Source organism: Pongo abelii, chromosome 10 (assembly GCF_028885655.2).
Source record: "Pongo abelii isolate AG06213 chromosome 10, NHGRI_mPonAbe1-v2.0_pri, whole genome shotgun sequence".
NCBI classification, from domain to species: Eukaryota; Metazoa; Chordata; class Mammalia; order Primates; family Hominidae; genus Pongo; species Pongo abelii.
In genome coordinates this window covers 42226048-42253689 of record NC_071995.2, presented here as the reverse complement: position 1 = coordinate 42253689, position 27642 = coordinate 42226048, and the positions used below count along the sequence as shown (strand labels likewise).

At 36.4% G+C, this 27642-nt stretch overlaps 1 protein-coding gene across 8 annotated transcripts in view; it reads left to right on the top strand.

The window, feature by feature from the left end:
* The window catches only part of NELL2 (neural EGFL like 2), a 361455-nt gene that overhangs the window by 259859 nt on the left and 73954 nt on the right, over positions 1-27642 (top strand). For all 8 annotated transcript variants that reach the window (XM_054526601.1, XM_054526600.1, XM_054526603.1 and 5 more), the window contains 1 exon segment: positions 3434-3529. In XM_054526601.1, coding sequence (XP_054382576.1) covers positions 3434-3529 — 96 coding nt within the window.

The following is a 27642-nucleotide window of genomic DNA, read 5'->3' as shown; positions in this document are numbered from 1 at the left end:
GGTTACTTCAGTGTTTAAGTGACCAAACCATTCAGCTCCTTTGACCTAATGTTCCTTGACCTTAGCCACAGTGGTTTTCATCTCTGTTCCTTTCTAGCAAACCTACACCCATCACCACATCCTGGGCATTTTTGTGGAGAACTGCTCCATCTTGGAAATCTTAAACTTCAGCATTCTATTGTCTAATCCCAAGTTCCTCTTCTTCCAGTTTGCTCAGTCTGTTCTTTCTACACCTTTTGATCTTTAATTTCGTTGAACCTTCCTTTTCATCCAGTTTAGCACTCTCCCAGCTTCAGATGTTTCTGAGCATGCATATATCATCATAGCTGTTTTCCTGGCAGCATTGTCAACCTATTTGTTATGCTACCATGTGAATCAACACCATTTTGAGTCAGTAGGACAGTTTTTTTTTTTTTTTTTTTTTTTTTGCTCCCTTGTGAGCTGTCGGACGCTACTGTGGAAGATTAACCATGAATATTGATTCTCTACATGTTATAGTTTCCTATTTTAGCTTGTTTGTTAATGCCGATTGATCATTCTTTTAAATGTCCCATTGAAATCAGATTTCTTTTTCCATCAGTAGACAATACAACTGTAGTTCACCACAATCCATTAACTCACCTTTTCCCCCACTGTCCTCTTTCCCTCCTACCTCCTAAGGGAAATAGAAGACCTTTTCGGAAACTCTATAAACTCCCATAATATAACATTTACATCCCTTATAATGTCATATGATTTATCCAATTTAGGCATTTTAAGCTTCAAAACTGCTGATTTCTCAAATATACTGTGTCCTTTATCTCAGAGTTCACTAAAATCAGTTTGCTATGATACCATGTCTATGTGAGGTAGGAAAGAACAAGGAGTAGTTGTTAATGCAGTGTCTTATGAGGATGGGTCTTAAGGCCTGGTCTACAAAAATGCACTGTAGCCAGAGATGGGTGGGCCAGAGGATTACCCTGATTTTCAAACCTCCATGGAAATCATTAGTGTAGGTCATTTTGAAAAAGGCCTAATTATTTGGGGATCCAAAACCCACAAAAATTTGCTTGGAAAAACTAAACAAATCCTAAGAAAAGCTGGACTTTTAGAATGTAAAGTATAGTACAGCAGTTCCCTCTCACCCACAGTTTTGCTTTTGATGGTTTTAGTTACCCATGGTCAAATGCAGTCTGAAAATGTTAAATGGAAAATTCTAGAAATAAACAATTCTTAAGTTTAAAACTGTGCACCATTCTGAGTAGCATGATGAGATCTCTCACTGTCCAGCCTCATGCCGCCTTGGATGTGAATCATCCCTTTGTCCAGTGTGTCCACACTGTCTACAACTAGCCACCATTAGTCACTTAGTAGCCTTCTCGATTATCAAATACACTGTTGAGGCATCACAATGCTTGTATTCACGTAAACCTTATTTTCACTGGGCTTGGTGGCTCACACCTGTAACCCTAGCACTTTGGGGGGCCAAGGCAGGTGGATTGCTTGAGTCTTGAGTTTGAGACCAGATTGGGCAACATCTCCACCAAAAAACAAACAAAAACAAAACAAAACAAAAAACGAACACCATGTACAAAACCTAACTCAAAAATGAGTAAAACAAAAACGAGTAATTTTTGTTTTACTGTTAATGGCCCCAAAATGCAACATAATTGACCTATTTTATTATAAATTACTGTTGTTAATCTCTTACTATGCATAACTTATACTTTAAACTTTATCATAGTATGTCTGTATAGGAAAAATATATGTATACATATATATATGCGAAAATAGATTTTGTGCTGTCTGAGGTTTCAGGGATCCACTGGGGATCTTGAAGTGCATTTCCAAGGCATGAGTGGAGACTACAATATAACTAAGTCCTTAGGACTTCCCCCAAATCACCTGAATGTTCTGAGAGTTTGCTTAGGCTTAAGGTTTCATCTAGGAGCCCAAAAGCTTTTCTCTTATTTCTGTTGATTCCAATTCCTATGTAGTATGAAGAATAAAGTTCGTAGAATAAAGAACTCTGAAAATTGTGAACAGATGCAGACAGATAATTCTTGTATTTGAAAGAAGGAGAACTAAGATGCAGACAGATAATTCTTCTATTTGAAAGAAGGAGAACTCTCAAGGATCTATAAATTCCTTCTGGAAGTTAGGACTACAGGTTGCCCGAATAAAGACTGTTCAGTTCCTGTATACATCTTTGTTTGGAATGGGAAAAATCTGAGAGATACGTAGATTAAATGTGGGAGCTGAATCATTGAGTTCTGTGCGGTATCAACGGGCTGCAACCTTGCAAATTACTCCAGTGAAAATACGTGCATGGTCTGGCACACACATTCTTTATCACTTATGAGGTTTAAGCTAAAGAAGCCAAATGGACTCTGGGTCCATTTCTTTAACTCATCACTAGAATTTCAGATTTCTACATTTTATTACTCTGAAAAAGTGTATTCTACCTAACTAGAGGAAGCACATGCCAGAAAACTATAGAAAAAACTTTTGCCTTAATGCTGGGAACAAGCTGGTCTAATTCACTCATTATAGACTTTGTCAGGCTGAGGAAGCAGCTGCTGAGCCTTACAGAGCCAAAGAATAAGCCAAAGTGGAAATAAAAGCTTCTAAAGGGGGCTCAGTCTCATCCATCTTGTTTTTCTCTTCTTCTCTTGTTGTACTCACTTGTCTAGCTCTTCTCTCCTTCTTTTATGCACTTCTTCGAAGACAGCACATTTCAAGAGATCACCCTTGCAATGGTACAGACCTTGGCTCCCTTGCAATGGTTCAGCTTCCTACTCACAGAACAACTTGCCTCATTCCCAAAACCACTCTGATAAAACAGGTTATATAGTGTCTTTGCCCTTGATCCTGGATTCTGACCCATCCTTAGCAGAGGAATTTAAGAGTCTCCCTGAAGACCACTCTAATGAATTTTTCTTACTATTGGTTAATTCATTACCAGGACCTGCTTACAAATTTTTGAAGGATGGAGCATTTCCTACTATTTTGGCACGTTGGCTAGTGTGCAAAATGGTCAGAGCCTCATGGGATTCAACCATCTCCTGTTTCATGGTCTCGTTCTTTAGATGGTGGTTTGCTCCATCTAGGATAGCTGCCATTTTCAGGTTTATTTTCAAGGTGGATTGTTACAATGAGAAGAAATCTGAATTTTAATGTACTTCCTATTATGTAAATTTGCTGTTTGTTGTCCAAATAAATTTCAGTATTTTGTTTTAAGGGTGAAATACTTCTTTAACATTGGAAAGAGTACTGTTTTACAAGTTGTGTTGAAGTTTCTTACATGTATGGGAAATATCACATGAAAACAAAATTAAAATAGCTTTTATAATTTCATGTTTACATCTCCAAGGGAATAATGAAAAGCTAGGTTTGGAGTTTATTAAACTACTTACTTCTAAAGTGCTAAAATCATGTGTCTGAATTATTTTAGCGTTTTGCAAAGATGGCTGTAGGAATGGAGGAGCCTGTATTGCCGCTAATGTGTGTGCCTGCCCACAAGGCTTCACTGGACCCAGCTGTGAAACGGGTAAGAATATCATTTCATCTTCTAGAAAATGAATTTTTATGCCAATGCATAAAGTAATCCATGAGGAAAATAATGTTTCAAGTTTCAAGTGGGCTCTCAAAGCGTGGAGCTATTAATAAGGAAGTGATAGGAGGGAGGAGGTGGGAAGTTTCAGTGATGCATTTCGCTGGGCGATTCCCCAAAGTCACTCTAAAAAGGTTTTGCAGCTATTATAACTAGACGCATATTGAACTTTTCAGAAACATGTGGAATTACCCAGGATTTTATGACTTCATAATTCATTTTACTCATTTGGAATCCATTTTTACTGGAATCTATATGACTATATTAAAGCCTAGATTTCAAGCTTATGGCCAACTCAGTGCCGAGAACACACTATCACCTGCATCCACAATTAGGAATTTTTAATAAATTTTTATCTGGCCCTTTAATAAGTCATTAATAATTATTTATCTGGAAAATAATTAAAGTTTTCTACTCCTCAATTATTTCTCATCCAGATCCATTCTGAACTTACTCTTTCTGATGGACGTGAATATTAAAAACTTTAAAAATTATTTTAAAAACAATATATAGTCTACATATAACTTATAACCCTAAAGTAAAATACTTTGTCCAATGAAAAACACACCCTGGGAATTTAAAAAAATATTTTGAGTATTAAGTCCTAATTAAAATCATACTAGTAGTGGTTTTGGTTGCATTGGGTTCAGTGGGTTCCAATAGCGATGACCTCAGAGAATCAGGTTATTCTTCCTAAAAGAAAGCTTCTGCCACTGGCAATTGACAGTTGTCATCTCATATTGCTTTTCATAAATCTCAATGCAATAGATACAGTACATGCTCTGCCTCTATTCCACTTGCAGAGTCATCTGGTTTAATAAAAACACTGATTTACCGGAATGTGAGACAGAAAATGTTCTGCTCCATTTGGGAAGTGAACATTTTACTGAATAGAATCTGCTACTGTGCACAGAAGGATGCTCACAAAAGGGCTTACATCACTAGATCATCTTTCTATAAGTACTGCTAAGTGGTGTTTTTCAAACTTCAGTGACTGATTTCAAAAGTCTGTGACGGACAAAGCATAGTGTCTATCTTTGATATGTAGGATTCTTTCTTAAGGGAATCATTTCCTAAATCAGAAGCTCCCTAAATTTATTGTGCATGAGAGTCACCTATAGAGATTGATAACTTTTTAGAAATACAGGTTTTTAGTAACTACCATATGATACACTAAATCAAATCAGGCACCTCTACTGCAATAGTCCTCTCATATTTCTATGGCATGCTCTCCACCAGTTTGCCCCTACACGTCAAGGTGCCCTGTGGACCTCCTGCACATCAACACCTCTGGTCACAAGGCTTCCTGAATACAATATTTTTGTGCCGCTTCTGGTACAGAGGCTGGATACAGAAATACTGGCTTTTTCAGGACATTTCAACGGTGTGAGGATAATGGTGTGGAATTTTGAAATAAAAGCTGTCCCAGAAAATCTGGGATGAACAGTGGCTGTTCACAATCCTGCACAGGATTCTTCCACTAGGAAAAAATATCGCAAGATTGTAGAAATCTGGAATGACATAAAATTAATACTGGCAATGTAATATTTAAGACTGGAGTTAAAAATAACCCAAGAGAACATGTAGCTATCTCTATTTCATTATCCTTGAACCTTCAGTCTGTAAGAAGACAATCCCAGACTGATTCTAAATAGCTGTCAGTAGCAGCCAAGGGCTTTGAGAACAGATGTGGACTCAAAATTTAGTTGTACTGTTTATATGTTATGTTGCCTTGGGCAAGTTACTTAACTTCCCTCTGTGTTGTACCCTTTATACATCACCTTACTCTTCGCCATTCTCTTTTAAGGCAGTTATTATCTGTATTTGCATACAGAAATACTGGGTTCAGGGTGTTTAATTTTTTTTTTCCTAGCATCAGAGTTAGAAGCTGATACAAAGGTCATTCTGCTCCCAAATCCGGGCTTTTATCCAGTGCATCCCAGTATGTTTCTTTGGGGGTGTTAAATCCAAAGACCTCAATCTGACCTCATTATCTCCTCCATGATTCATGCCTCACCACTTACCGTCCTCCACCAAAACCTGAATCTTCATTTCTTCCTTCCTTAGTAGTTTATTTCAGCGAATAGCCGCCTTATCCAACAAGTCTTCTAAGCCAGTCATCACGGAGCAATTTCCCTCTTGTTCTCTTTCACATCCAGTCAAATCCTTTTGATTCCTTGTCTTTACCAGGGTCCGTTTTTTCTATTCTGGTCAGTGCTACAGTTGTTGGGGACTTTCAGGTTTGTCTCTGGCTAGTCCAGTATCCACAGAATAACAGAGCACAAATCTGATCATGTCACTCCAGACTGAAGAAAAACTTTCGTGTTCCCCGTTGCCCTCAGGATAAAGGCCACATTTTTAACATGATAAATAAGGCCCTTCAGGATTTGGCCCTGCGTATCCACCCAGCTTTACCCTCTTGTCCTTCTGCCATCTCACATCATTCCCACCCCCAGGCAGTGAATCTCATGAGGGTACAGGGTGTATCTTATTTGCTTTTGTATCATCACGAAACAGTGTAAGGCCTGCCCCTTAGTAGTTGTTCCATAAATATTTGGTGAATAAATAAATGCACACATGAGTGATCAATTAAATGATGAAGAAAAAGATGGTGTGGCTGTGTCCATATTTGTTGGACTTTTTTGAATGTTAGTTGAAGCTTTCAGAGTTATCTAGTTCTGTACTATCATATGGCAGATATGGCACAGAGATGTGAAGTAGCTTGTATAGGTGTTTCATTGTTGATCCAGATCTGCATTCTAGAACTTGGGTCTTCTGATTTCTAGCCCAGTGTTTCTCTTTTCCTTCCCTCCCCTTTCTCTCACTCCTTCCTCTTTCCTTGCTTCCCTCCCTTTCTTCCTCTCTCTCTCTTTCCTGTCCTGCCTTCCTCCCTCCTTCTCTTTCTTCCTTTCTTCCTGCTTTCCTTTTTTTCTTATGCCATGCTTCATCCCAGGAATTCATCATACCATCATCCTTCATCAGGTCTGTGCCTTTTGTTATGCCACCTTCAACTGCCAAGTGACCCTGTTGCCTTTAACAGTGAAGACTGTGGCAGTTTTTCTCTCCAAAGTTAAAGGATGCTTCCAGATTGACAAAATTTCCAAGTATAGGAATGGCCTAAATTTGGCCTGCTGGAGTTGGATGCTGCCTGATAGCTTAGAAAGGAAATTGTTGTGCAGCCCCAGTGGCCATCTGCTGAGCCATCACAGTGGAATCACTGAGGATGAAATCATAGGATTTACTTGCTTTTTGGAATCTTAATGTGTCTTGCACTTACCACCCCTTGTTCCTTTAGTTGAAGTCTCTTCTGAAACACCCTCCCCTCATTTCTGTTTCTGCATCATGTGTATCTTAGTAGGAATGGTTGCATTCATTTACCAGTTCACAAAAGGGCGATGTGTATGATTTTTACTGAGCGAAATTAATTTTTTATGAACTTCTTTTTTAGCCACTGTATAAAATCACCCACATGTACAGCATAACTTCATTTTTAATTAAATATCCTAATATTCCATCAGGTGTTTAACTTGGATTTAGCAGGGTGATTATTTCTTGGGTAACTCGATAAAATGTTTTAGAAAGCCAAAGCTATGTGCCAAGGTTTACAGCTTTATCACTGCCATATTGTATTTATTACACAATTGCTAAACCTCAGCAAACATGTGTCTGATGATCTAATTAATATGCAAAGCTGTCTTATTATACTAAAAGCAAATCTTTCAGTAATGATTTAAAGCATAACTCTAAAAGATTTGACAGTCCCCTACAAGCAATTGCTGACTTAAATCAAATTAAAATATTTATAACTGGGAAAAAGTTGGTAACAAATGGCAAAGCTGAAAAAAAATTACTGCAGTATCAAAGAAGAGATCAGACATTTTGATGATAAACACTTTTTTTCTTTGCAAATAATGGATTTCTTAGCCACATATCAAACCATAGGATGAGATTTTAATTATTTTAGTGAGTTGTTAAATGAATATGTTTAAGTTGCACCCCTAAGTGTTTTTGTAGCTTTTTAATATGTGTTGTTTCAAAATGACAAAAATGAAGCATGAGGCCTACACGAGTGTTACTTTACTTCAAAAGTAACTTCAAATGGATTGAGGTTGGTTGATTTTTTTAAAGGTTATTTTATTACTGTTATAGTATAGATAATATAAATTATTTTTGTTAGAAAAAAGTTATCTTGCTAGTTATATCCAAAGTTAGCATTTTTTATTAATGTCAAACTATTACATTTCCTAGTATGGCTGAATTAGCACATTTTTCATCATAAAAGGTATATGTTGATTTCATTAATATTTGTTTTTTTGAGGCATATTTTTTCCAGAAATATGTATAAAAGTATATCATTTTTACATAGGAAGTCAAAAAATTCAGAAGCAAGAGAAAATTCTCAGAACAGTTGGGACATGGCATACCTTTTCTTACACATGACTCACAGTGGAAATACATTACCAAAATATATATCTTTATGTGAGAAAAGAGGAGAAATTGAGAAGAAAATCTGAGACAATCTGATAAAAAATAATTTAAAAAGAAAGAAAAACTGTAGATACATCTGCTTTACCAATAAGAATTTTTTAGTTTTATTTTGAATTTATTCTGCTCTATCTGAACAAATGCAGATTTCATGTACACAAATCATTAAATATACTTTATTGTAATAAAGAGAATTTGGAATTATGGAAGCTTTGCTTCTAGTTCTTTACTGTCTTATTAAATTCAGTTTTCTGAATCTTAATTTTACAAGGGAAGATCTGCAAAGTAGCTCACTGGGTAGCTTTTGCAAAGTGGGCACATACTCATGGAGGGTTCTGTTGATCTGCCTAAGGGATCTACACTCGTGTTCACTAGACACATCTGATCTTGAAACTGTCTCCAGTGGTAAAAGTGATTCAATTACATTTGATAAATGAATGTGTTTTAATGAACTTTGTATGAATTAGGGGTGTAGATACCAATGATTCTTTTTCTGTTATAAAATGAACAGATAAAACACAGACAAAAAGCACTCTCACCAAAGGCTTTTTGACCGTACCCTGCTTGAGTTGGCTTAGATACTTAAGACGTAACTTCTCTTTATGTTGGTGATCCTTAATCTGTTTTAAATAAGATTTTAATTGCTTAATGTTATGCCAAACCCCAGTTCTCCTTGAAGAATTTAACATAGTGGTCAAGAACACAAAAATTGAAGTCAGAGAAACATTGGCCTGAGAACTAGTTCTATTACCAACCAGCTACGTGACCCTTTTCATGTTATTTCATTTTTTTCTATGCCTTAATTTGTGCATGTAGAAAATAAAGATGATAGTAATATCTATCTCATGGGTTTGTTCTAGAGATTAAATGAAGTAAGGCACATAGCACCATGTTGAAGACTTGGTAAGCACTCAATAAATGACACCTGATATGATGATTTTGTAAATGTTAAGTTGAACTGTAAATAAACTTTTATAGACAGAACTGTTTGAGACTCTGACATCCTTGAGTTAGCTGGAGATGCCCTGAGATGTTATAAGAGAAAAGTTAAGAGCAATAAATGATTCTAGTTTTCTTGATTCATTCATAAACCAGTTTTAAGTGTAATTTTACTGTACTTTAGTGGTTTAAAATGTTTAATTTAGTGATTTGCATTCTGTACATTTGCTTAAAATTGCTTTATTTTTGTCCTAATGCAAACTTTAAAAATTAATCTTTTATGAAAATATAAATATTTGTATTATTCAAAAAGTAGTCAAAAGTTCTTAGTGCTAAATCTCAAAGTCATTCTTCCAAGTCCTTCAGGTTAATTGGAAAAAATCTAACTCACTCTATGTATCAGTCATGTATAATAGATAACAACTATGACGGGGAAATTTTTCAAACTCTTTTGTTGTAAGGCCTACCTAATTAACACTGGAAATGAGGACACATCATGGAGAAAATGTAAGAGGAAAAAAAATAGCTTTCAAGCTGTTAGAGAGCAGGTCTCCAAGAAAAAGACAAAAGCCAAGTGCAATTAGTTGGGAATTTGGAAAAGTTCTCCAGTTTTATTTTTAAAATATTATTTTTTTAATAGATCATTTTTGTATATTAACTTGTATTGAGCCTTTGAATTCCCAGGATCCCTATTCCCTCTTATTTTTTTATTTGAAGCTGTCCAAATGGAGTCAATTTTAAGATAGTTGTTTAACTTTGTTTTAAAATTAATTAATTGAATATTAATATTTTGAATAAACATTATATACACACTGTATAAAATTTAAAAGTACAAAGAACATATAATGAAAAGTAAATTTCCTTTATAGCCATTTCCCTACCATTGCTTTTTCCCTTAACAAAATATCCTGGAAATCATACCATAGATAAGTCCTTGTTACACAGAGTAGTTCAAATAGGAAAGCTGAGGCTTTCTGCCATTCAAATAGTAGACTTTTAATTTGTAAAAGTCTGGGTGTCAATAGGAATACATGTCTTAGGGCCAAGATCTTTCTCTTTTTTGGGGGTACCCCCATATGTTGGCGGAGAATGTTCTGCAATTTTCTCATTCATAAATTCTGATTTTTTATATAGATAAGCTGATGAACTTCTATTGATCAGAAGTATAATCGGGGGAGGCATAAACTTAATATGCTGGAGAAACATTGTTGTTGACTGCAACATTTTATTTATACTGAAATTGTTTTTGTTTTTTGCATTCTATTCCTCCCTTATTTGTTTCATTTCTTTTTTCTTGAAGGATATATTTTAGTACTCTCTTAGAGCAGTTCTATTAGTGGCCAACTCTTGGGTATAGAATTCTAGGTTTTCCGGCCGGGCCCTGTGGTTCACGCCTGTAATCCCAGCACTTTGGGAGGCGGAGGCGGGCGGATCACAAGGTCAGGAGATCCAGACTATCCTGGCTAACACGGTGAAATCCCGTCTGTACTAAAAATACAACAAATTAGCCGGGCGTGGTGGCGGGCGCCTGTAGTCCCAGCTACTCAGGAGGCTGAGGCCGGAGAATGGCGTGAACCCGGGAGGCGGGGCTTGCAGTGAGCAGAGATCGCAGCACTGCACTCCAGCCAGGGCGACAGAGCGAAACTCCATCTCAAAAAAAAAAAAGGAATTCTAGGTTTTCCCTAAGCACCATGAAGGCAGTATTCCATTGTTTTTGGGGGGCCTCTGAGGTTTCTGTTCAGAAGTCTGCTTTCAATTCAATTGTAATTCATTTTAAAACATAGTCTCTTTCTAATTACTTTTAAGGTTCCCTTTTCTTTGGAGTATGTGGTTTCAAAGCATTGTGCCTGGGTATGAATTTATTAATATTTTTATTTACCTTGCTAGGGACTCCTTTAGATGACTGAATCTGAAGAGTTACCTGTTTCATCAGTTTTGGAATCCACTCAATCTTTATCCCTTCGAATATTGCTTCTTTCTCCTTCTCTTTATTCTCTCCTTCTGGATATATGTTGGCCCTTGTCTTTTCTATAATTCTTCACTTTCTTTTATACTTTTCATCTCTTTATCTCTCAGTGTTGTGCCTTTGATAATTTTTTCAAACCTATCCACCAGTGTACAGATGAATTTATCAGCTTTGTCAGATCCATTATTTAGTTTATGTTAGTTTTTAAATTTTAATAACCTTTTAATTTCTAGGAGTTCTCTTTTTCATATCTTTTGGTTCTTTTTTCCTTAGTTCTTATTTTTGTCTTGTGGTTTTGATTCCTTCTTTTATGTCTTTAACAATTTTAAACATACTTATATTGTATTATAAAATTTACAGCATTGCCCTATTGCCTGAAGTTCGAGGGGATCTAAATCTATCTTTTATTGTGTTTGCTGACTTTTGCCCCATGATTGTTTCCTCATGTGTTTTGGGCTTTTGGTGTCTGACCTTATTATCTTCACTGAAGCTTTACCTGTGAAGTCTGAGGTCTTTTCCCTCCAGGGAAAACTTGCATTTGTTTCCGCAGGTGTACCAGGGGTATTACAATGCATAATTTGCATTAATGTTTTTGCCAAGTGGTGTGCCACACAGATTATATAAATTTTTAACTTCAAAATTCTGTAAGAGCAAACATTTTTTTTTCTCCCCACTCAAGCATAGGTAGAAATAATGTCTCCTCCTAATCCCTTGTGCTGGTGGATTTTTTATCTGTGAGTGCGTGAGTGTGTGTGTGTGTGTGTGTGTGTGTGTGTGTGTGTATTTCTATCTTACTCTTAAACTGATGGGCAGGCCTTCCAAGGATTCTGCTTATGCTGGAGTCTTCAGCCTCCTATAAGACCAGGTTCACACTGTTGTCAGTCACTTGGCCCATGAATCCATATCTGATGTTTGGCTTCTTATGCCACATAGGAATTTTCATTTTTTCAATGAGGTCAGTTATGAGTTTAATATTATATTTTTAAGCCATGTGTATGTAGAAAGATTTTCAGGTTATGCGGGTCTCAGTATTGCTGGAATAAGAAAGAAAATCACCTGTTTTAAACATAAGTATGATTTCACTGATGCTCAGTGAATGACTCCTGAGAGTGATGAACTTTGGCCATTCAGAAATCTGCAGACTGTGAGGTGAAACTTATGATGAGAGAATGTAATGAGGAGGAACATAGGAAAAAACAATAACGATATGAAGTTTATGAGGTATACTAGGAATGGAGCTGGGGGATGTGGCTGTTTTTTTCTTTCCTAAATTTCTAATGCTCCCAAACAGAGTCTGTACTTCTTCCCAAAGGGTTCTCATTTATGGTTAGTGTCTATTGCTTTCTGTCATGGAAACTTTCTGGAAGAAGCCACTAGGACTTAGGTACAAAAAAAAAAAAAAAAAGCTTATAGCAGTCAGCCCTATCCATCTAATAGATAACTCTCCCTTAAAAACTCACTGTTTTTTTTTTGAGAGAATAAATTATATTCCAGGTTAATTTTTTTAGACTTACAGTAAAATGTGGTGCACAAGGATCAAGTTAAATAGCAAATAATGGGTTTTGGGCCAAGTTAAAGAAGAACAACCAAATTTGTGAATGATAGTTTTGAGAGGGTGGCTTATATGACAAAAGACAGGATCAAGATTCAGAGCTATTCAAATTGTAGGAACAATGGGATCAAATAACATTATGACACTTGACAAACAATTAAAAGCATCTCCTGCATTTGTCCTGCTTTCAGCCCTCAATATTTCTAGATCCTTAATTCTGATCTCTTCCATCTTTGGCCCACACTCATTGTGTTCTTTGCCCCTTTCCTTTAGTTTTCTTTTCTTTAGGAGTCTGTCTTTCCTCCCTTACCCTTTTCCTCATTCCCTCCCACTGGAGTATGAGTTCCATGGAAAGCAGAGATGGAACCTATGATTTTGTGTTTTTCACAGGGCTTGACATCATGCTTTGCATATAGTAGGCAGTCCATGAATATTAATAAAATATAAATACATTTTTATATAATATAAATATATTATATTTATATTATAATATTATATTAAATATATTATATTATATTTATATATATATTTTTATATAATATAGATTTTTATATATTATATTATATATAATATAATATATATTATATATAATATATATATTATATAAATAAATAGATAATTTATATATATAATTATATATATAAATATATTATATTAAATAAATAAAATGTAAATACATTCTTGCATTTAGGTTAGAAAAACCAGTTGTGCAACATAGAGGGAACTAACTTTAACAGTTTTTATGCTTAGTTGGCTACTGATTCCAAGTTAAGTATGAGCCAAAACTATAATGTGCTGGCTTTAAAAGAAAATGCAAACTTAACCTATAATTAAAAGAAACAGGATCTATAAAACAAAACTCTCCTTAAATTCTACATTACTTATTTTATAATGGCATATTGTATTTACTTTGGGCCAATAGTTTTAAGAGGCTATCAGCAAATGGGAGCATGACTGAGGAAAAGTTTTCCAGGAAATGAAAGTCCTGGCAGATATAAGAGGGTAGTTGAATAAATCTTCATCAGGAATATTTTTTTAAAAAATAAGAAAAATGAAAGGTGCTATAAAAGCTATCCTTAAATACATGAAGAGCTAAACTAGTGTGTGGATTTGGGATTAGATTCATCTTTGTTGCTCCAGAGAGCAAAACTAGTAAATTTACCAGGAGGCAGGTTTGGACTCCAAATAAGAAATTTACTAATCACAAGAACCATAGGCAAAAGGGATAGATCACCTTGCATGTTCAATCAGAGTCTAGATAACAAAATGCTAAGGACACTTAAGATTTCCACACTCTGGGACAAGATGGCTTTGGCTTATTGGGATTATCTAAAATTCTTCTTGCTATAGTTGTTCATAACAGTAGCTGCTTCAAACTGCATGTCTAAGGGCATTTAGTATAATAATAAACAAGCAGTGTAGCATGATGGTTAAGAGTTACAAGTAGGCTTGGAGGATGGCTCTCTGGCTATAAATCTAGGCTCTGCGAATGACTTCTCTATGTGGAATAGGCCAATTTACTTAATATTTATGTGCCTCAATTTCCTTGTTTTAAAATGGAGTGATGATAATAATACCTATTTTAGGCAGGATGTGATGTGGCTTATGCCTGTAATCCCAGCACTTTGAGGCAGATGGTGGAGGAACACTTGAGGCCAGGAGTTCAAGAACAGCCTGGGCAACATAGCAAGTCCCTTTCTCCAAAAAATAATAGTAGTTTAAAGAAGAAAAAAAAAACCTATTTCATGACATTGTTGAGAGAATTATATTAGTTAATATGGTAAACCAAGCAATGGCTCAGTAAATGTTAGAGCTATTATCATGACCTTACTCCAATCCCTACAATAACCTTCTGAAGTGGTTATTATTACTAGATGAGGAAAGTGAGCTTGAAAAAGATTAAGTAATTTGCTCTGGTCTGTACAGCCAGTAAAATGGAATAGAAAAGAATAATTTCTAGGATTGTCATATTAAAATTTTCCACGCTCTTTCTGTTCTGATATTTGGCCTCCCACTGCACCATAGGATGCTAAAATGACTGAAATAGCAGTAAACTTTGTGGAATATAGGTGCCAAATTATCCACATTAAAGATTTCTTAAGTTCTTGTGTGTGAACAGCACAACATAACGTGTATGAAGATGCAGAAAGTAAAATGCAGTTCTTTTCTCTTGGGGCTTTATACCTCTGACTGTCAAAATGCACAGAGAGCATTTTATCTCAATGACAGAGAAACAGATGGGTAAAAAAATAATACTAATACCTTTTAAGTGACTGCTAACTACAAATCTTGTCGGGTATGGTAACCCCAGAAGAAATTGCTCTTAAGAAGAATGAATTCTGGAGCTATAATCCCAATAGTTGTAAGGTTTTACAAGGGAAGGTTTTGTGATAAACTTCTACTGGTGGGAACCTTAGGAGGCAAACAAACAGCTGATTAAATGTGTGAAAAGTATACTTTCAAGTGTTAGAGTTTCCATTGCCGATTTTTTGAATATTCATGTCTTAAGATAATTAGACGGCTGAATAAGTGTGAACTTGAACCTTTAGGTTAATCAAAAGTCTTAAAAAACAAGTTAAAGGGGCCGGGCGTGGTGGCTCACGCCTGTAATCCCAGCACTTTGGGAGGCCAAGGCGGGCGGATCATGAGGTCAGGAGATTGAGACCATCCTGGCTAACATGGTGAAACCCCATCTCTACTAAAAATACAAAAAAAAAAAAATTAGCCGGGTGTGATGATGGGCGCCTGTAGTCCCAGCTACTCGGGAGGCTGAGGCAGGAGAATGGCATGAAGCCGTGAGGCGGAGCTTGCAGTGAGCCAAGTTCACGCCACTGCTCTCCAGCCTGGCCAACAAAACAAAAAACAAGTTAAAAGTAACTCTTATATTCTTAGCTTTTTAAGATATATAACTCCTTCTTCTCCTTCTTAAATGAGGTGTGTTTTCATTTGCCTTAGCAGCTTTTAAAATATAAATTACTCTTTCACTCATGGATGTTTTTTCTTCACATTTTAAAAGGGACAACTCCAGCCTTAAAATTAACCTTGACTTTGTCCTTTTAATGTAAAGCCAAGCATATTTACTAGTTGTTATCATTTTCTTTAAAAATGTTTAATTCGAGGAAAAGAAAATTAGTTGACTACAGTTGCTTGTGTTTCTTTTTGCTTGAAAATCCATCAATCTAACGGATTGTGTAAGCATGACAATTTATTATTCATTATGATCTTTTTGGTTTCGGCCATTTACAACAAAAATAAATTAATTAAAACACAGATACCTCTAAACATTACTGAGTGGGCAAGAATCAAGAGTAAGTTACACATTACAGGATGCCAAAACTTTTACTCAGTGAATGATGAGAAGGGGGACTCTGTGTATAAATCATAAAACTTAATTACAAACCAGAAGGTACTGAATCTCTTTTACACTGGTAACTTTGTACCTTACACTAACTGTAAGGTATGTAAGTATAAGTGCAATATTTAGTAAGTGTCTAAAATACATTAGATTAGAATAAACTAATTTTAGATAATGTAGAAGCAGAATGGGGAGATTTGTTAGATTTATTAATAAATATTTACACTATATTTTCTGAGACCAGATCTTTATCTTCAAGGACTTTATATTCTTGACAGGCAAATAGGAGGGAGAAATTTGTCTATAAGCAGTATTCTATACTTGTTATAGTCATTTAATTTAGACTTCTCCCTTCCACTGGAATGACTCTCTTGGAAATCAGATATAACTTCTTAATCACTATCTCCATAATGCTCACATTTCTTGACCTTTCTGCAGCATTTGATATTAAGAATCAAAAGTTTTATGGCAACCCCCTTTTTCTCTGGTTTTCTTGACATGATATTTCCTCCAGACTAAAATATTGCAACAATTTTATGTGGTAGGTATTTTGCTCACATAGGTGTTTTCACCCACTTTTTTATTCTATATTTGTAATCAGTATTTCTTATGTACATATATATATAATACATATTTAAAATTATACTTAAAGTTCTGGGATACATGTACAGAAGGTGCAGGTTTGTTACATAGGTACACACATGCCGTGGTGGTTTGCTGCACCCATCAACCCATCATCTACATTAGGTATTTCTCCTAATGCTACCCCTCTCCTATCCCGCCACCCCCAACAGGACCCGGTGTGTGATGTTCCCCTCCCTGTGTCCATGCATTCTCATTGTTCAACTCCCACTTATGAGTGAGAACATGCGGTGTTTGGTTTTCTGTTCCTGTGTTAGTTTGCTGAGAATGATGGTTTCCAGCTTCATCCATGTCCCTGCAAAGGATATGAACTCATCCTTTTTTATGGCTTCACAGTATTCCATGGTGTATATGTGCCACATTTTCTTTATCCAGTCTATCATTGATGGGCATTTGGGTTGGTTCCAAGACTTTGCTATTGAGCCCGTATAGCCAAGACAATCCTAAGCAAAAAGAACAAAGCTGGAGACACCCATGCTACCTGACTTCAAACTATACTACAAGGCTACAGGAAACAACAGATGCAGGAGAGTGTGTGGAGAAATAGCAACGCTTTTACACTGTTGGTGGGAGTGTAAATTAGTTCAACCATTGTGGAAGACAGTGTGGCCATTCCTCAAAGATCTAGAACCAGAAATACCATTTGACCCAGCAATCCCATTACTGGGTATATACCCAAAGGATTATAAATCATTCTACTATAAAGACACATGCACATGTATGTTTATGTCACCCACTTTTTTAAAGAAAAGATAGAGTAAGTAAATTGCCAAAGGTGACATAGCTATTAAATTGACAAGCCTGAAGTTACACACAGGACTATGTAAATGTAAAGCCCCTAATAAAACACTGCACTACAGCTCCAAAATGGCAGTTCTCACACCCATGAGCTTTTACTGTTATTCCTCTCCCTCCTGCCTGACTGCCTTTATTTGCATTTTTTTCTTCTGTTGCTGCTTATCTCCTAAATGTGGAAGTTTTACAAGATTATACACGTAATCATCTCTTTTCTTTCTTATTACCATCTCCTTTGTGGATCTCAGTCACTTTCAATTCTTCAAAAGGAGTTATTCTAACAACAGGTGCTGGAGAGGATGTGGAGAAATAGGAACACTTTTACACTGTTGGTGGGACTGTAAACTAGTTCAACCCTTGTGGAAGTCAGTGTGGCGATTCCTCAGGGATCTAGAACTAGAAATTCCATTTGACCCAGCCATCCCATTACTGGGTATATACCCAAAGGACTATAAATCATGCTGCTATAAAGACACATGCACACGTATGTTTATTGCGGCATTATTCACAATAGCAAAGACTTGGAACCAACCCAAATGTCCAACAATGATAGACTGGATTAAGAAAATGTGGCACATATACACCATGGAATACTATGCAGCCATAAAAAATGATGAGTTCATGTCCTTTGTGGAGACATGGATGAAATTGGAAATCATCATTCTCAGTAAACTATCACAAGGACAAAAAACCAAACACCACATGTTCTCACTCATAGGTGGGGATTGAACAATGAGAACACATGGACACAGGAAGGGGAACATCACACTCTGGGGACTGTTGTGGGGTGGGAGTAGGGGGGAGGGATAGCATTGGGAGATATACCTAATGCTAGATGACGAGTTAGTGGGTGCAGTGCACCAGCATGGCACATGTATACATATGTAACTAACCTGCACATTGCACACATGTACCATAAAACCTAAAGTATAATAATAATAAAAAAAAAGGAGTTATTCTATCTCAACACCTCTCCTAAGCTTAACTCCTACTCCCAAGGGGCTACATTGTGTTTCCACTTGGACATTTAGCACTATGCAGTGACTTGCTTTCCTTGGGTTATATAGATCATGAATGCTTTTCTTTTTTATACTGGAATCACCTATGCCTGACAGACTCATCTCCCTTCATTTCCTTCATTCCCCTCAAAGCAACACCCATACAAACAGTTTGTAGCAGAGTATTCCTAATTTTGAGGCAAATGGAAGAGGACCAAAGAGGAACAAAACAAATGTCAAAAAGCCAAAATGAAATAGAGATCTCATTTTTCTAAAAATGCTTTGGCTATTTCTTCTCACAGAATAAGAGGTAGATTTTCCATTAAGCTAATGAAGTTTCAGTTTCTGCTCTCTTAATGCAACCAGGCTTCTTTCCAGCCCTTGGAAAGAGCCCTAGCAATGTGCTCACTTGGCCATATATTTTTGTAAAATCTGCAATAGCACATATCTTTGTAATATTTTTTTCCTGAGGGGCCCTCAAAATAAATAGGCTTCTGTCCCCAGAGACTGACCCCTGCACAAAGTTCTTTCTTACCAGGTAGGTATTTCTCACCTTACAGCCCTCCATTTTCCCTGGACTGTTTCTCTTTTTATCCTCTCTTGTGGCTCTCAATTTCACATCTTTACGTTTCCTCTCTCTCTCTATCTCCCTCTTGTTCTGTATCTGTCTGTCTACCTAACTATCTAATCTTTTTTCTGTCCACCATGCTCTGGGAAGAGGGAAACAAAGCATCGCTTTCTCTACCCAAAGAAGTAGTCAAGATATTTTCCTAAATCAAGACCTTTTCCTTTATTATGACGTATGCCACTGTCCTATTTATGCATTTATTATTTTGACCTGCCTTTCTAAATTTCCTGAGATATCAGCTGGTCATTACTGAAAACTTACCATATGCCAAACATTGTGCTAATTGCTTTACATTATTAAATAATTTAAATCATAACAGCAACTTTATGAGGCGGGTATAATTTTTTTGTGATCATTTAAAAACCAATGCTTAGTGAAGTTAAATCATGTATCCAAGGTCACACAACTAGCATTTGGCAGACTCTTGATTTGAATAGTTAAACCTAGCCACAGATGTGTGCTTTTACCCCTTCCCCACTTTGCCATCCAGATACCACTCTTCCGAAAAACTCTCCTTGGTTTGTCTAACAAGAAGTATCCTTGCCTTGCTCTCAACTCCCATGTTTGTATCAATTTTATCCTCTTTCTTCAAATTACCTTGTATTGTTATTAATCTTTAATTTTTAAAATTTTAAGTGGCCCATAATAATAGTGCATATTTATGAAATACAGAGTCATATTTTGATACCTGTATACAACGTTTAATGATGAAATCAGGTAATTAGCATATCCATCACCTCAAATAGTTATCATTTCTTTGTGTTGGGAACATTCAAAATTCTTTCTTCTAGCTATTTGAAAATATACAGTAAATTATTATTAAATATAATCATTCTACAATGCTATAAAAAGCTAGAACTTATTCCTTCTACCTAGCTGTAATTTTGTGTCCTTTAAACAACATCTTTCTATCCCTGCTCCTTTCTGTCTTCTAGTAACCACTGTTCTACTCTCTACTTCTGTGAAATAAACTTTTTTAGGTTCCATGTATGGGTGATAGTATGTGGTATTTCTCTTTCTGCACCTGGCTTATTTCACTTAATATAATGTTCTCCAGGATCATCCATATTGCTGTAAGTGACACAATTTCTTCCTTTTTATGGCTGAGTAGTATTCCATCATGTATATATACCACATTTTCTTCATCTGTTCATCTGTTGTTGGGCACCTAGATTGATTCTATATCTTGACTATTGTGAATAGTGCTGCAGTAAACATGTGGGTGCAGATATCTCTTCAATATTCTGATTTCCTTTCCTTCAGATAAATACCCAGTCATGGGATTGTTGGATCATATGGTAATTCTATTTTTAGTTCTTTGAGGAACTTCCATAATGTTCTCCATAATGGCTGTACTGATTTATATTCCCAACGGCAGTGTATAAGAGTTCCTTTTTGTCCACATCCTTGCCAGCATTTGTTATTTTTTTCTCTTTTTGATAATAGCTGTTCTAACTGTGGTAAGATGATATCTTCTCATGGTTTTGGTTTGCATTTCCCTGATGATTATTGATGTTGAACATTTCTTCATGTATTTATTGGCCATTTGCATGTTCTCTTTTGAGAAATGTCGATCTGGATCCTTTGCCCTTTATTTTTCTTGGAGTATTTGGGTTTTTTTCTGTTGAGTCGAGGTTTTTTTTGTATATTCTGCATATTAATTCCTTGGATAAATAGTTTGCAAGATTTTTCTTCCATTCTGCAGGTGGTCGCTTCACTCCCTTGATTGTTTCCTTTGCTGTGCAGAAGCTTTTTGGTTTGATCTAATCCCATTTGTCTACTTTTGCTTTTGTTGCCTTTGCTTTTGAGGTCTTACCCATAAAATCTTTGCTTAGACCAATGTCCTGAAGCATTTCCCCTATGTTTTCTTCTGTGTTATTAATCTCAAAAGTACAATAACACTATCTTAAACTCATGGAACTTCATACATTGCTTCATGGGAACCAATCCCGTATTTTATGAAATGGTTTTTATGGCAAAAACACAATTTCAGTTATATCTAGATAAACGAAATAACTATTATAAAATTAATAAGAATACTGCTTTAAAAAATCTGTTGAAAAGGTAAGCATTTATTACCTCCAGCAGGATATAACCTGTATGGACTAGATCTCTTAAGGATGAACCTGGGCTGCATTCTGAAAACTATATACCTGTGACATTGACAGGGACTTCAAAATGCAATATGTCATCTATCCTAATGGGTGGTATTGGCTTTAACAACTGGGAAGCAGCTGTTAGAAGAAAACAGGTGTTCTTAGTTGACAGGGGAAGTAATTATAAGCATTATAATTAATGCAACTATGATAAATATATATATACTGTGTATAAAAATATATATGCAAAAATAATATGATATAAAATTCAACTATAAGTAAGCAACTATAAGCATTACAATTAATGACTGAGCTCTCACCTGATTCTGAGAAATTTGCCTACTGGCATATATGCAAAAAATAATAAATCAGTACCTATAAATTGGATTAGGGTGATTATACAGTAAAATAAACTGTAAGTTAGGAGTTGGGTAGGTATCAGTGTGACTCAGTGAAAGGAATGTGACAAGAGGAAGACAGGGATCAGATGGAATGGGCATATGAACAAAGTGAAAATGAAATTGGACACCAGTCATTCAAGTAATAGTGATATGCATTTGATACTTAACTGTATGGTATTTAGTGGGTTGGAAAAAGTAGGTGATATTCAGTGTAAGAATGGATCTGTGCAAAGTTTCTGTTAGGAGAACTTGAACAGGCATTTTGGTGAATAAATTTTGGTTTTCCTTTGTTACAAACAAAGCCAAGATTACTAATTAAGAGCAACCTTAAAGGATGCACTTTTAGCAAGCATCGCTTAAATGTAGTGTCTCTTCTCATGCCTGTAATCCCAGCACTTTGGGAGGCTGAGGTGGGCGGATCACGAGGTCAAGAAATTGAAACCATCCCGGCCAAAATGGTGAAACTGCATCTTTACTAAAAATACAAAAATTAGCTGGAGGTGGTGTGTGCCTGTAGTTCCAGCCACTCGGGAGGCTGAGGCAGGAGAATCATTTGAACCTGGGAGACGGAGGTTGCAGTGAACTGAGATCACACCATTGCACTCCAGCCGGGAAGACAGAGCCAGACTCCATCTCAAATAAATAAATAAATAAATAAAAGTAATGTCTCTTTGTGCTTGAAAAGATTGCCTGGAGCAAATTTTTTTCATCACTCTCTTTTAAAAGTAATGCCATAAAAGGAGTATTTTGGTGCCTAGCAGTTCTGTTTTTTTTTTTTTCCACTGGACTGACTGAGAGGAATGAGTGTAAGCTTAAATACAAAGTTAGAACTCAGAAAGAATTTTCAACAGTAGGCAGGCCAACATCATAGTCAAAAATGTGAGCTTTGGAGTCAAGTTGCTGGAGTTCATTCTTGAAGTTCTGCTACTTACAGCCTATGCCATACTGAGAAGTAACTCCAGCTTTCTTAATCTCTATTTCTACCTCTGTGAAAATGAGTAAATGGTACCACTTATGGTGGTAATGAGTATTAAATGAGTTAATTCATGCAAAACACTTAGTAGCCAGTGCCTGGCAGATACTAAGTGCTAAATACATGTGAAATAAAATTATTAAATATAGCTGAATGAAATTATAGACAGAAAGTCTACTAGATGTTACCAAAGGCAAGGGATGGAAGGGAATGGGGAATTATTGCATAATGAATACAGAGTTCCTGTTTAGGGTGATGAAATATTTTGGAAATAGATAATGATAATGGTTACAAAACATTGTGAATATAGTTAATGCCACTGAATTGTACACTTAAATATGGTTAAAATGGAAAATTTTGAATATAGTTAAAATATGGAACATTTTACCATAATAAAAAGAAAGCAAGCATATAAATGATGGTTGTCACTCAGGTTTAGACCTGTTCCACACTCTCTTTCCTTTGATTTTGCCTAATGCCAGGAAACATACATAAGCATACTTTCAGATCTAATACACTGACTACTTCCAGTGCCGTCTCCAGCGTACTGTGGCATGCAAGGGAAGATCCCTGAGACAAATTTTCCTCCACAATGTCCCCTAAGCCAGTGGACGTCATTTTGGCAGTCTGAGGGGCCTCTAGGGTGCATGATCATGAGAGAGGTTTCCTTCAATAGACCCCCACAGCCTTGGCCATGAAGCTTTGGCTTGGAAGGGTGTTCCTGATGGCTCAGGCTGCCTCAGAGAGGAGGCACAAGGCTGTGGCTTTATGAGACAAACTCAGCCATGGTGCTTATCGGTCAGTGCCAGATGTGCCCAGATGTGCTATGTTCCATTTCATTTAGGTCAAGAAATCAAGCACAATGATTCAAAATTGAAACCAACTTTTTTTTTTTTTTTTGAGACCGAGTCTTGCTCTGTCACTCAGGCTGGAGTGCAGTGGCCCGATCTCGGCTCACTGCAACCTCCACCTCCCAGGTTCACGCCATTCTCCTGCCTCAGCCTCCCGAGTAGCTGGGACTACAGGCACCCGCCACCACGCCCGGCTAATTTTTTGTATTTTTAGTAGAGACAGGGTTTCACCATGTTAGCCAGGATGGTCTCGATCTCCTGACCTCATGATCCGCCCACCTCGACCTCCCAAAGTGCTGGGATTACAGGTGTGAGCCACCGTGCCCAGCCGAAACCAACTTTTATAACATAATTTTCAATCCAAAAATTTTGCTAATTTAGCAATAGATTGGTGACCATCAAGGGGGTTTATTATGAGGTGCACAAAAGCTAAGGAAAGCTCGGCCCAAGCGAGACTTTTTTCCCTGAGATTTCTTCTAACTACTTGGTGGCTTTCAGAAAACCTAGAGTTTTGAAATAAACATAGCTGTTTACTAAATTGGAATTATTTAAAAATACAATCGTCTATCTATCCATTCTTGGAACATATAGTTGGACTATTTGACTCCAGAAGTTCTTTTGGATTCTGTGATTCTATGTATTGTACCCACCAACCCAGCATTATTAGACATTAATAGAAAAGATGCACCATCACAAATCATTCCCTTGGCCAACCTATGAAAATACATATAAAATAATATGTGTTAACAATTTTGTAATGTAATATGTTTCTAATGGATCTAAATGATTAAGTTTGCATTAGTAATAATCACGTTAATTATTTTTAGTCTTATCTCATTCTGAATAGGGACAAATGTATATATAACTTCATATTTAAAATATATACATATATATATATATATATTTTTGAGACGGAGTCTTGCTTTGTCGCCCAGGCTGGAGTTCAGTGGCGCGATCTCAGCTGACTGCAACCTCTGTCTCCTGGGTTCACACCATTCTCCTGCCTCAGCCTCCCAAGTAGCTGGGACTACAGGCGTGTGCCACCATGCCCGTCTAATTTTTTGTATTTTTAGTAGAGATGGGGTTTCACCGTGTTAGCCAGGATGGTCTCAATCTCCTAACCTCATGATCTGCCTGCCTCAGCCTCCTAAAGTGCTGGGATTACGGGCATGAGCCACTGCGCCTGGCCTATGCTTAAAATATTTAAGTCAATACCTTACTCAACTACTGATGTTAGGTGAGAGATATTAATTTGTATTGCATGTGAGGTCATTATGTTTGTAGTTATTTCACACATAAGTATTGAGTGCTGACTTTGTGCAGGGCATTGGAAATGTGATGAAGAAAATTGGGCAATATTGTTGCCCTTGTAGAGTCTATTCCAATCTCCTTCAAAAAATAACCCTTATATCTTAATAATTTAAATGCTAATATGCCGTAGAACTAAATGGGAAAAAAACTAACTACTGCAATACATCTATTATTGTACTTGGCACAGCAACTCTGTGAGAAAAAAGTATCTCTGTTTTATAAGAGAGGAAATTGCTTAAGACACTATCAGGTCAAGTTAATAATGTAGAGTGCCTCATTGTAGTTGTTGTTTGGTAAATTCCATATAATTATTTTAGATACCTTAGCAGAAATGTGGGAGAAACTTGAAAATTATATAGGTAGATAGACACTATTATTCTGAGCAGAGGCCTTGAAAATGATAGTTCATTGTTAAAAAAGTTATAGTAATAAAAGAAACTTTAATTTTTTAAGAATTTTAAAGAAAATTTTAAGACTCATGTATTTAATTTTTAAGAAATCATGTATTTATGACATATGTATGACATACATAGGATATATATGATTTTATATGTGTGTGTGTATATACATGAAATATATAAAATCACTCTACAAAGTTCATTGCTTCTACCCCCACTCACTACAATAGTGGTTTTCAATTAGATATATATGATTGTATGTATAAATATATGTATATATCTGTATATACATATACATTAAAACAATAATTAAATAAATTATGATGTATTTGCATATACATATAGAATGCTATGTTCTCAAGAATGAGATAGAACTAAATGTATTGACTGAAAGACCTCCATCTTGTAGTAAGTAGTAATAGCAAGTCATAGAACAAATAGGTACAATTTTATTATTTCATTTGAACAGCATATGGGTGTGAATTTTGCATGGGTACATAAATATACTGAAAGAATCTATAAGTTTATACACCAAACAGTTCATAGTGGTTACTTCTAATGCAGTTTTTTTTCTTTTACCTGGAGCCCAATAATTCTTTGTTATGGGTCTGTGCATTGTAGAGTGATTAGCAGCATCCCTCGCCTCCAGCCACCAGATACCAGTAACATTCTCCCTCCCCCATTATGACCACCAAAAATGTCTCCAGACATTGTCATGTGTGCTTATAGATTCTTTCAGTATATTTTATGTACCCATGCAAAATTCACACCCATATGCTGTGCAAATGAAATAATAAAATTGTACCTATTTGTTCTATGACTGGCTATTACTACTTACTACAAGATGCAGGTCTTTCAATCAATACATTTAGTTCTGTCTCGTTCTTGAGAACATAGCGTTCTACATGTATATGCAAATATATCATAATATATTTAACTCTTGTTTTATTTTTTTTCCTGCATCAGCCTCCTGAGTAGCTGGGATTACAGGCCCCCACCACCACACCCAGCTAATTTTTGTATTTTTAGTAGAGATGGGGTTTCGCCGTGTTGGCCACGGTGGTCTTGAACTCCTGACCTCAGATGATCCGCCCCCCCCCTCAGCCTCCCAAAGTTCTGAGATTACAAGTGTGAGCCACTGTGCCCAACCTAACTCTTGTTTTATTAGTGGACATTTCAGTTGTTTTCAATCTTTTACTATTTCAAATGGTTTCAATGCAAATCCTCATATGTACATTTTTTGTGCAAATGTGTAAGCGTTTCTGTAAGACTATTTCCTAGAAGTAAAATTGCAAAGTTAAATTGTATGAACATTAGGTACTGCCAAGCCCTTCATAAAGGATGTATACAAGTTATATTCCCACCAACTGTCTATGAGAATGATAGGAATATTTTCAATTTTTCAAGTATGTTTTAATAAAAATTAATTTAATGAAAGCAAATAAAATTGTGCTTGATTTCAAGACTATTTGGACAAAGTCACAAAGGCATATCAAGCTGGATCAGAGGACATAATAATGGTCATTAGAAAGTACAATGTGATGATCATGGAACTCATTTTGCTCCACAAGCAATAACACTGTGATGACTAACTCCCATGGCAGGTATATCCATTGTCTATATTGTTAGGGAAATTTACCAGAGAGCTAATGGATTCTGGCTGCCTTGTTAACGTGATCCAGTCTGTCATCTGCCTTCACCTAACTGCTTCATAACTGAAGTAACAGCAATTGTCCACAAAATTTATAGCAACATGGATTTTCAGTAAGGCAGAGGAAAAATAAACCTGAAAACAAGTTGCCTACTGAGATAATTAGAAAAGAAACCATGAATAAATGAATTCTAAGAATGAGATGTTTGGGGGCCAGAAATGGAATCAGTAAAACATGAATTAAATAATCTCTTTTCCCTAACCTTGCCAAACAGAACAACTGCATAAATAAGGCTCAGGTATATAATACAGGAATGCCACTTAACCCACTACTTTTCATGTGAAATGGAAAGAGCTGGTTGTAAACCATGACAGATTTGTTGGCACAAAGAGTGTCATGTAACAAGAAGTCTCCAATTGCATGACTGTTTTGTCAACAAATCTTTAAAAAGTCTCCATCAGTTATGTGACATTTCTTGCACACTGCTCTGTCACTTAGCTATTTGTCCCACAGAAAGGCCAGGTTGACCAGTCATCTGTGAATAGCTGCTGGGTTTACAGTGTTAAAAAAGGTAGATACTTCCTCTTCTTTCTGCATCTTAGGAGAGTAAGCGGACATTTAAAATCAATTATGTAATTATTTAACTACCTTAATGATAAGAGTTGAAGGTGCTATGAAAAGATATAGCAGAGTGCCTGACCTAGTCTATGGTGTAGATGAAAAAGGCATTCTTAAAGAAGTGATATTTAAGGCTGGGCACTGTTGCCCATGCCTGTAATCCCAGCACATTTGGAGGCCAAGGTGGGCGGATCGCTTGAGCTCAGGAATTCGAGGCCAGACTGGGCAACATGGCAGAAAACCCACCTCTATGAAAAATACAAAAATTAGCCAGGTGTGGTGGTGCACACCGGTAGTCCCAGCTGTTTGGGAGGCTGAGGCGGGAGGATGGCTTGAGCCTGGGAGGCAGAGATTGCAATGAGCTGAGATTGTGCCACTGCAGTCCAGCCT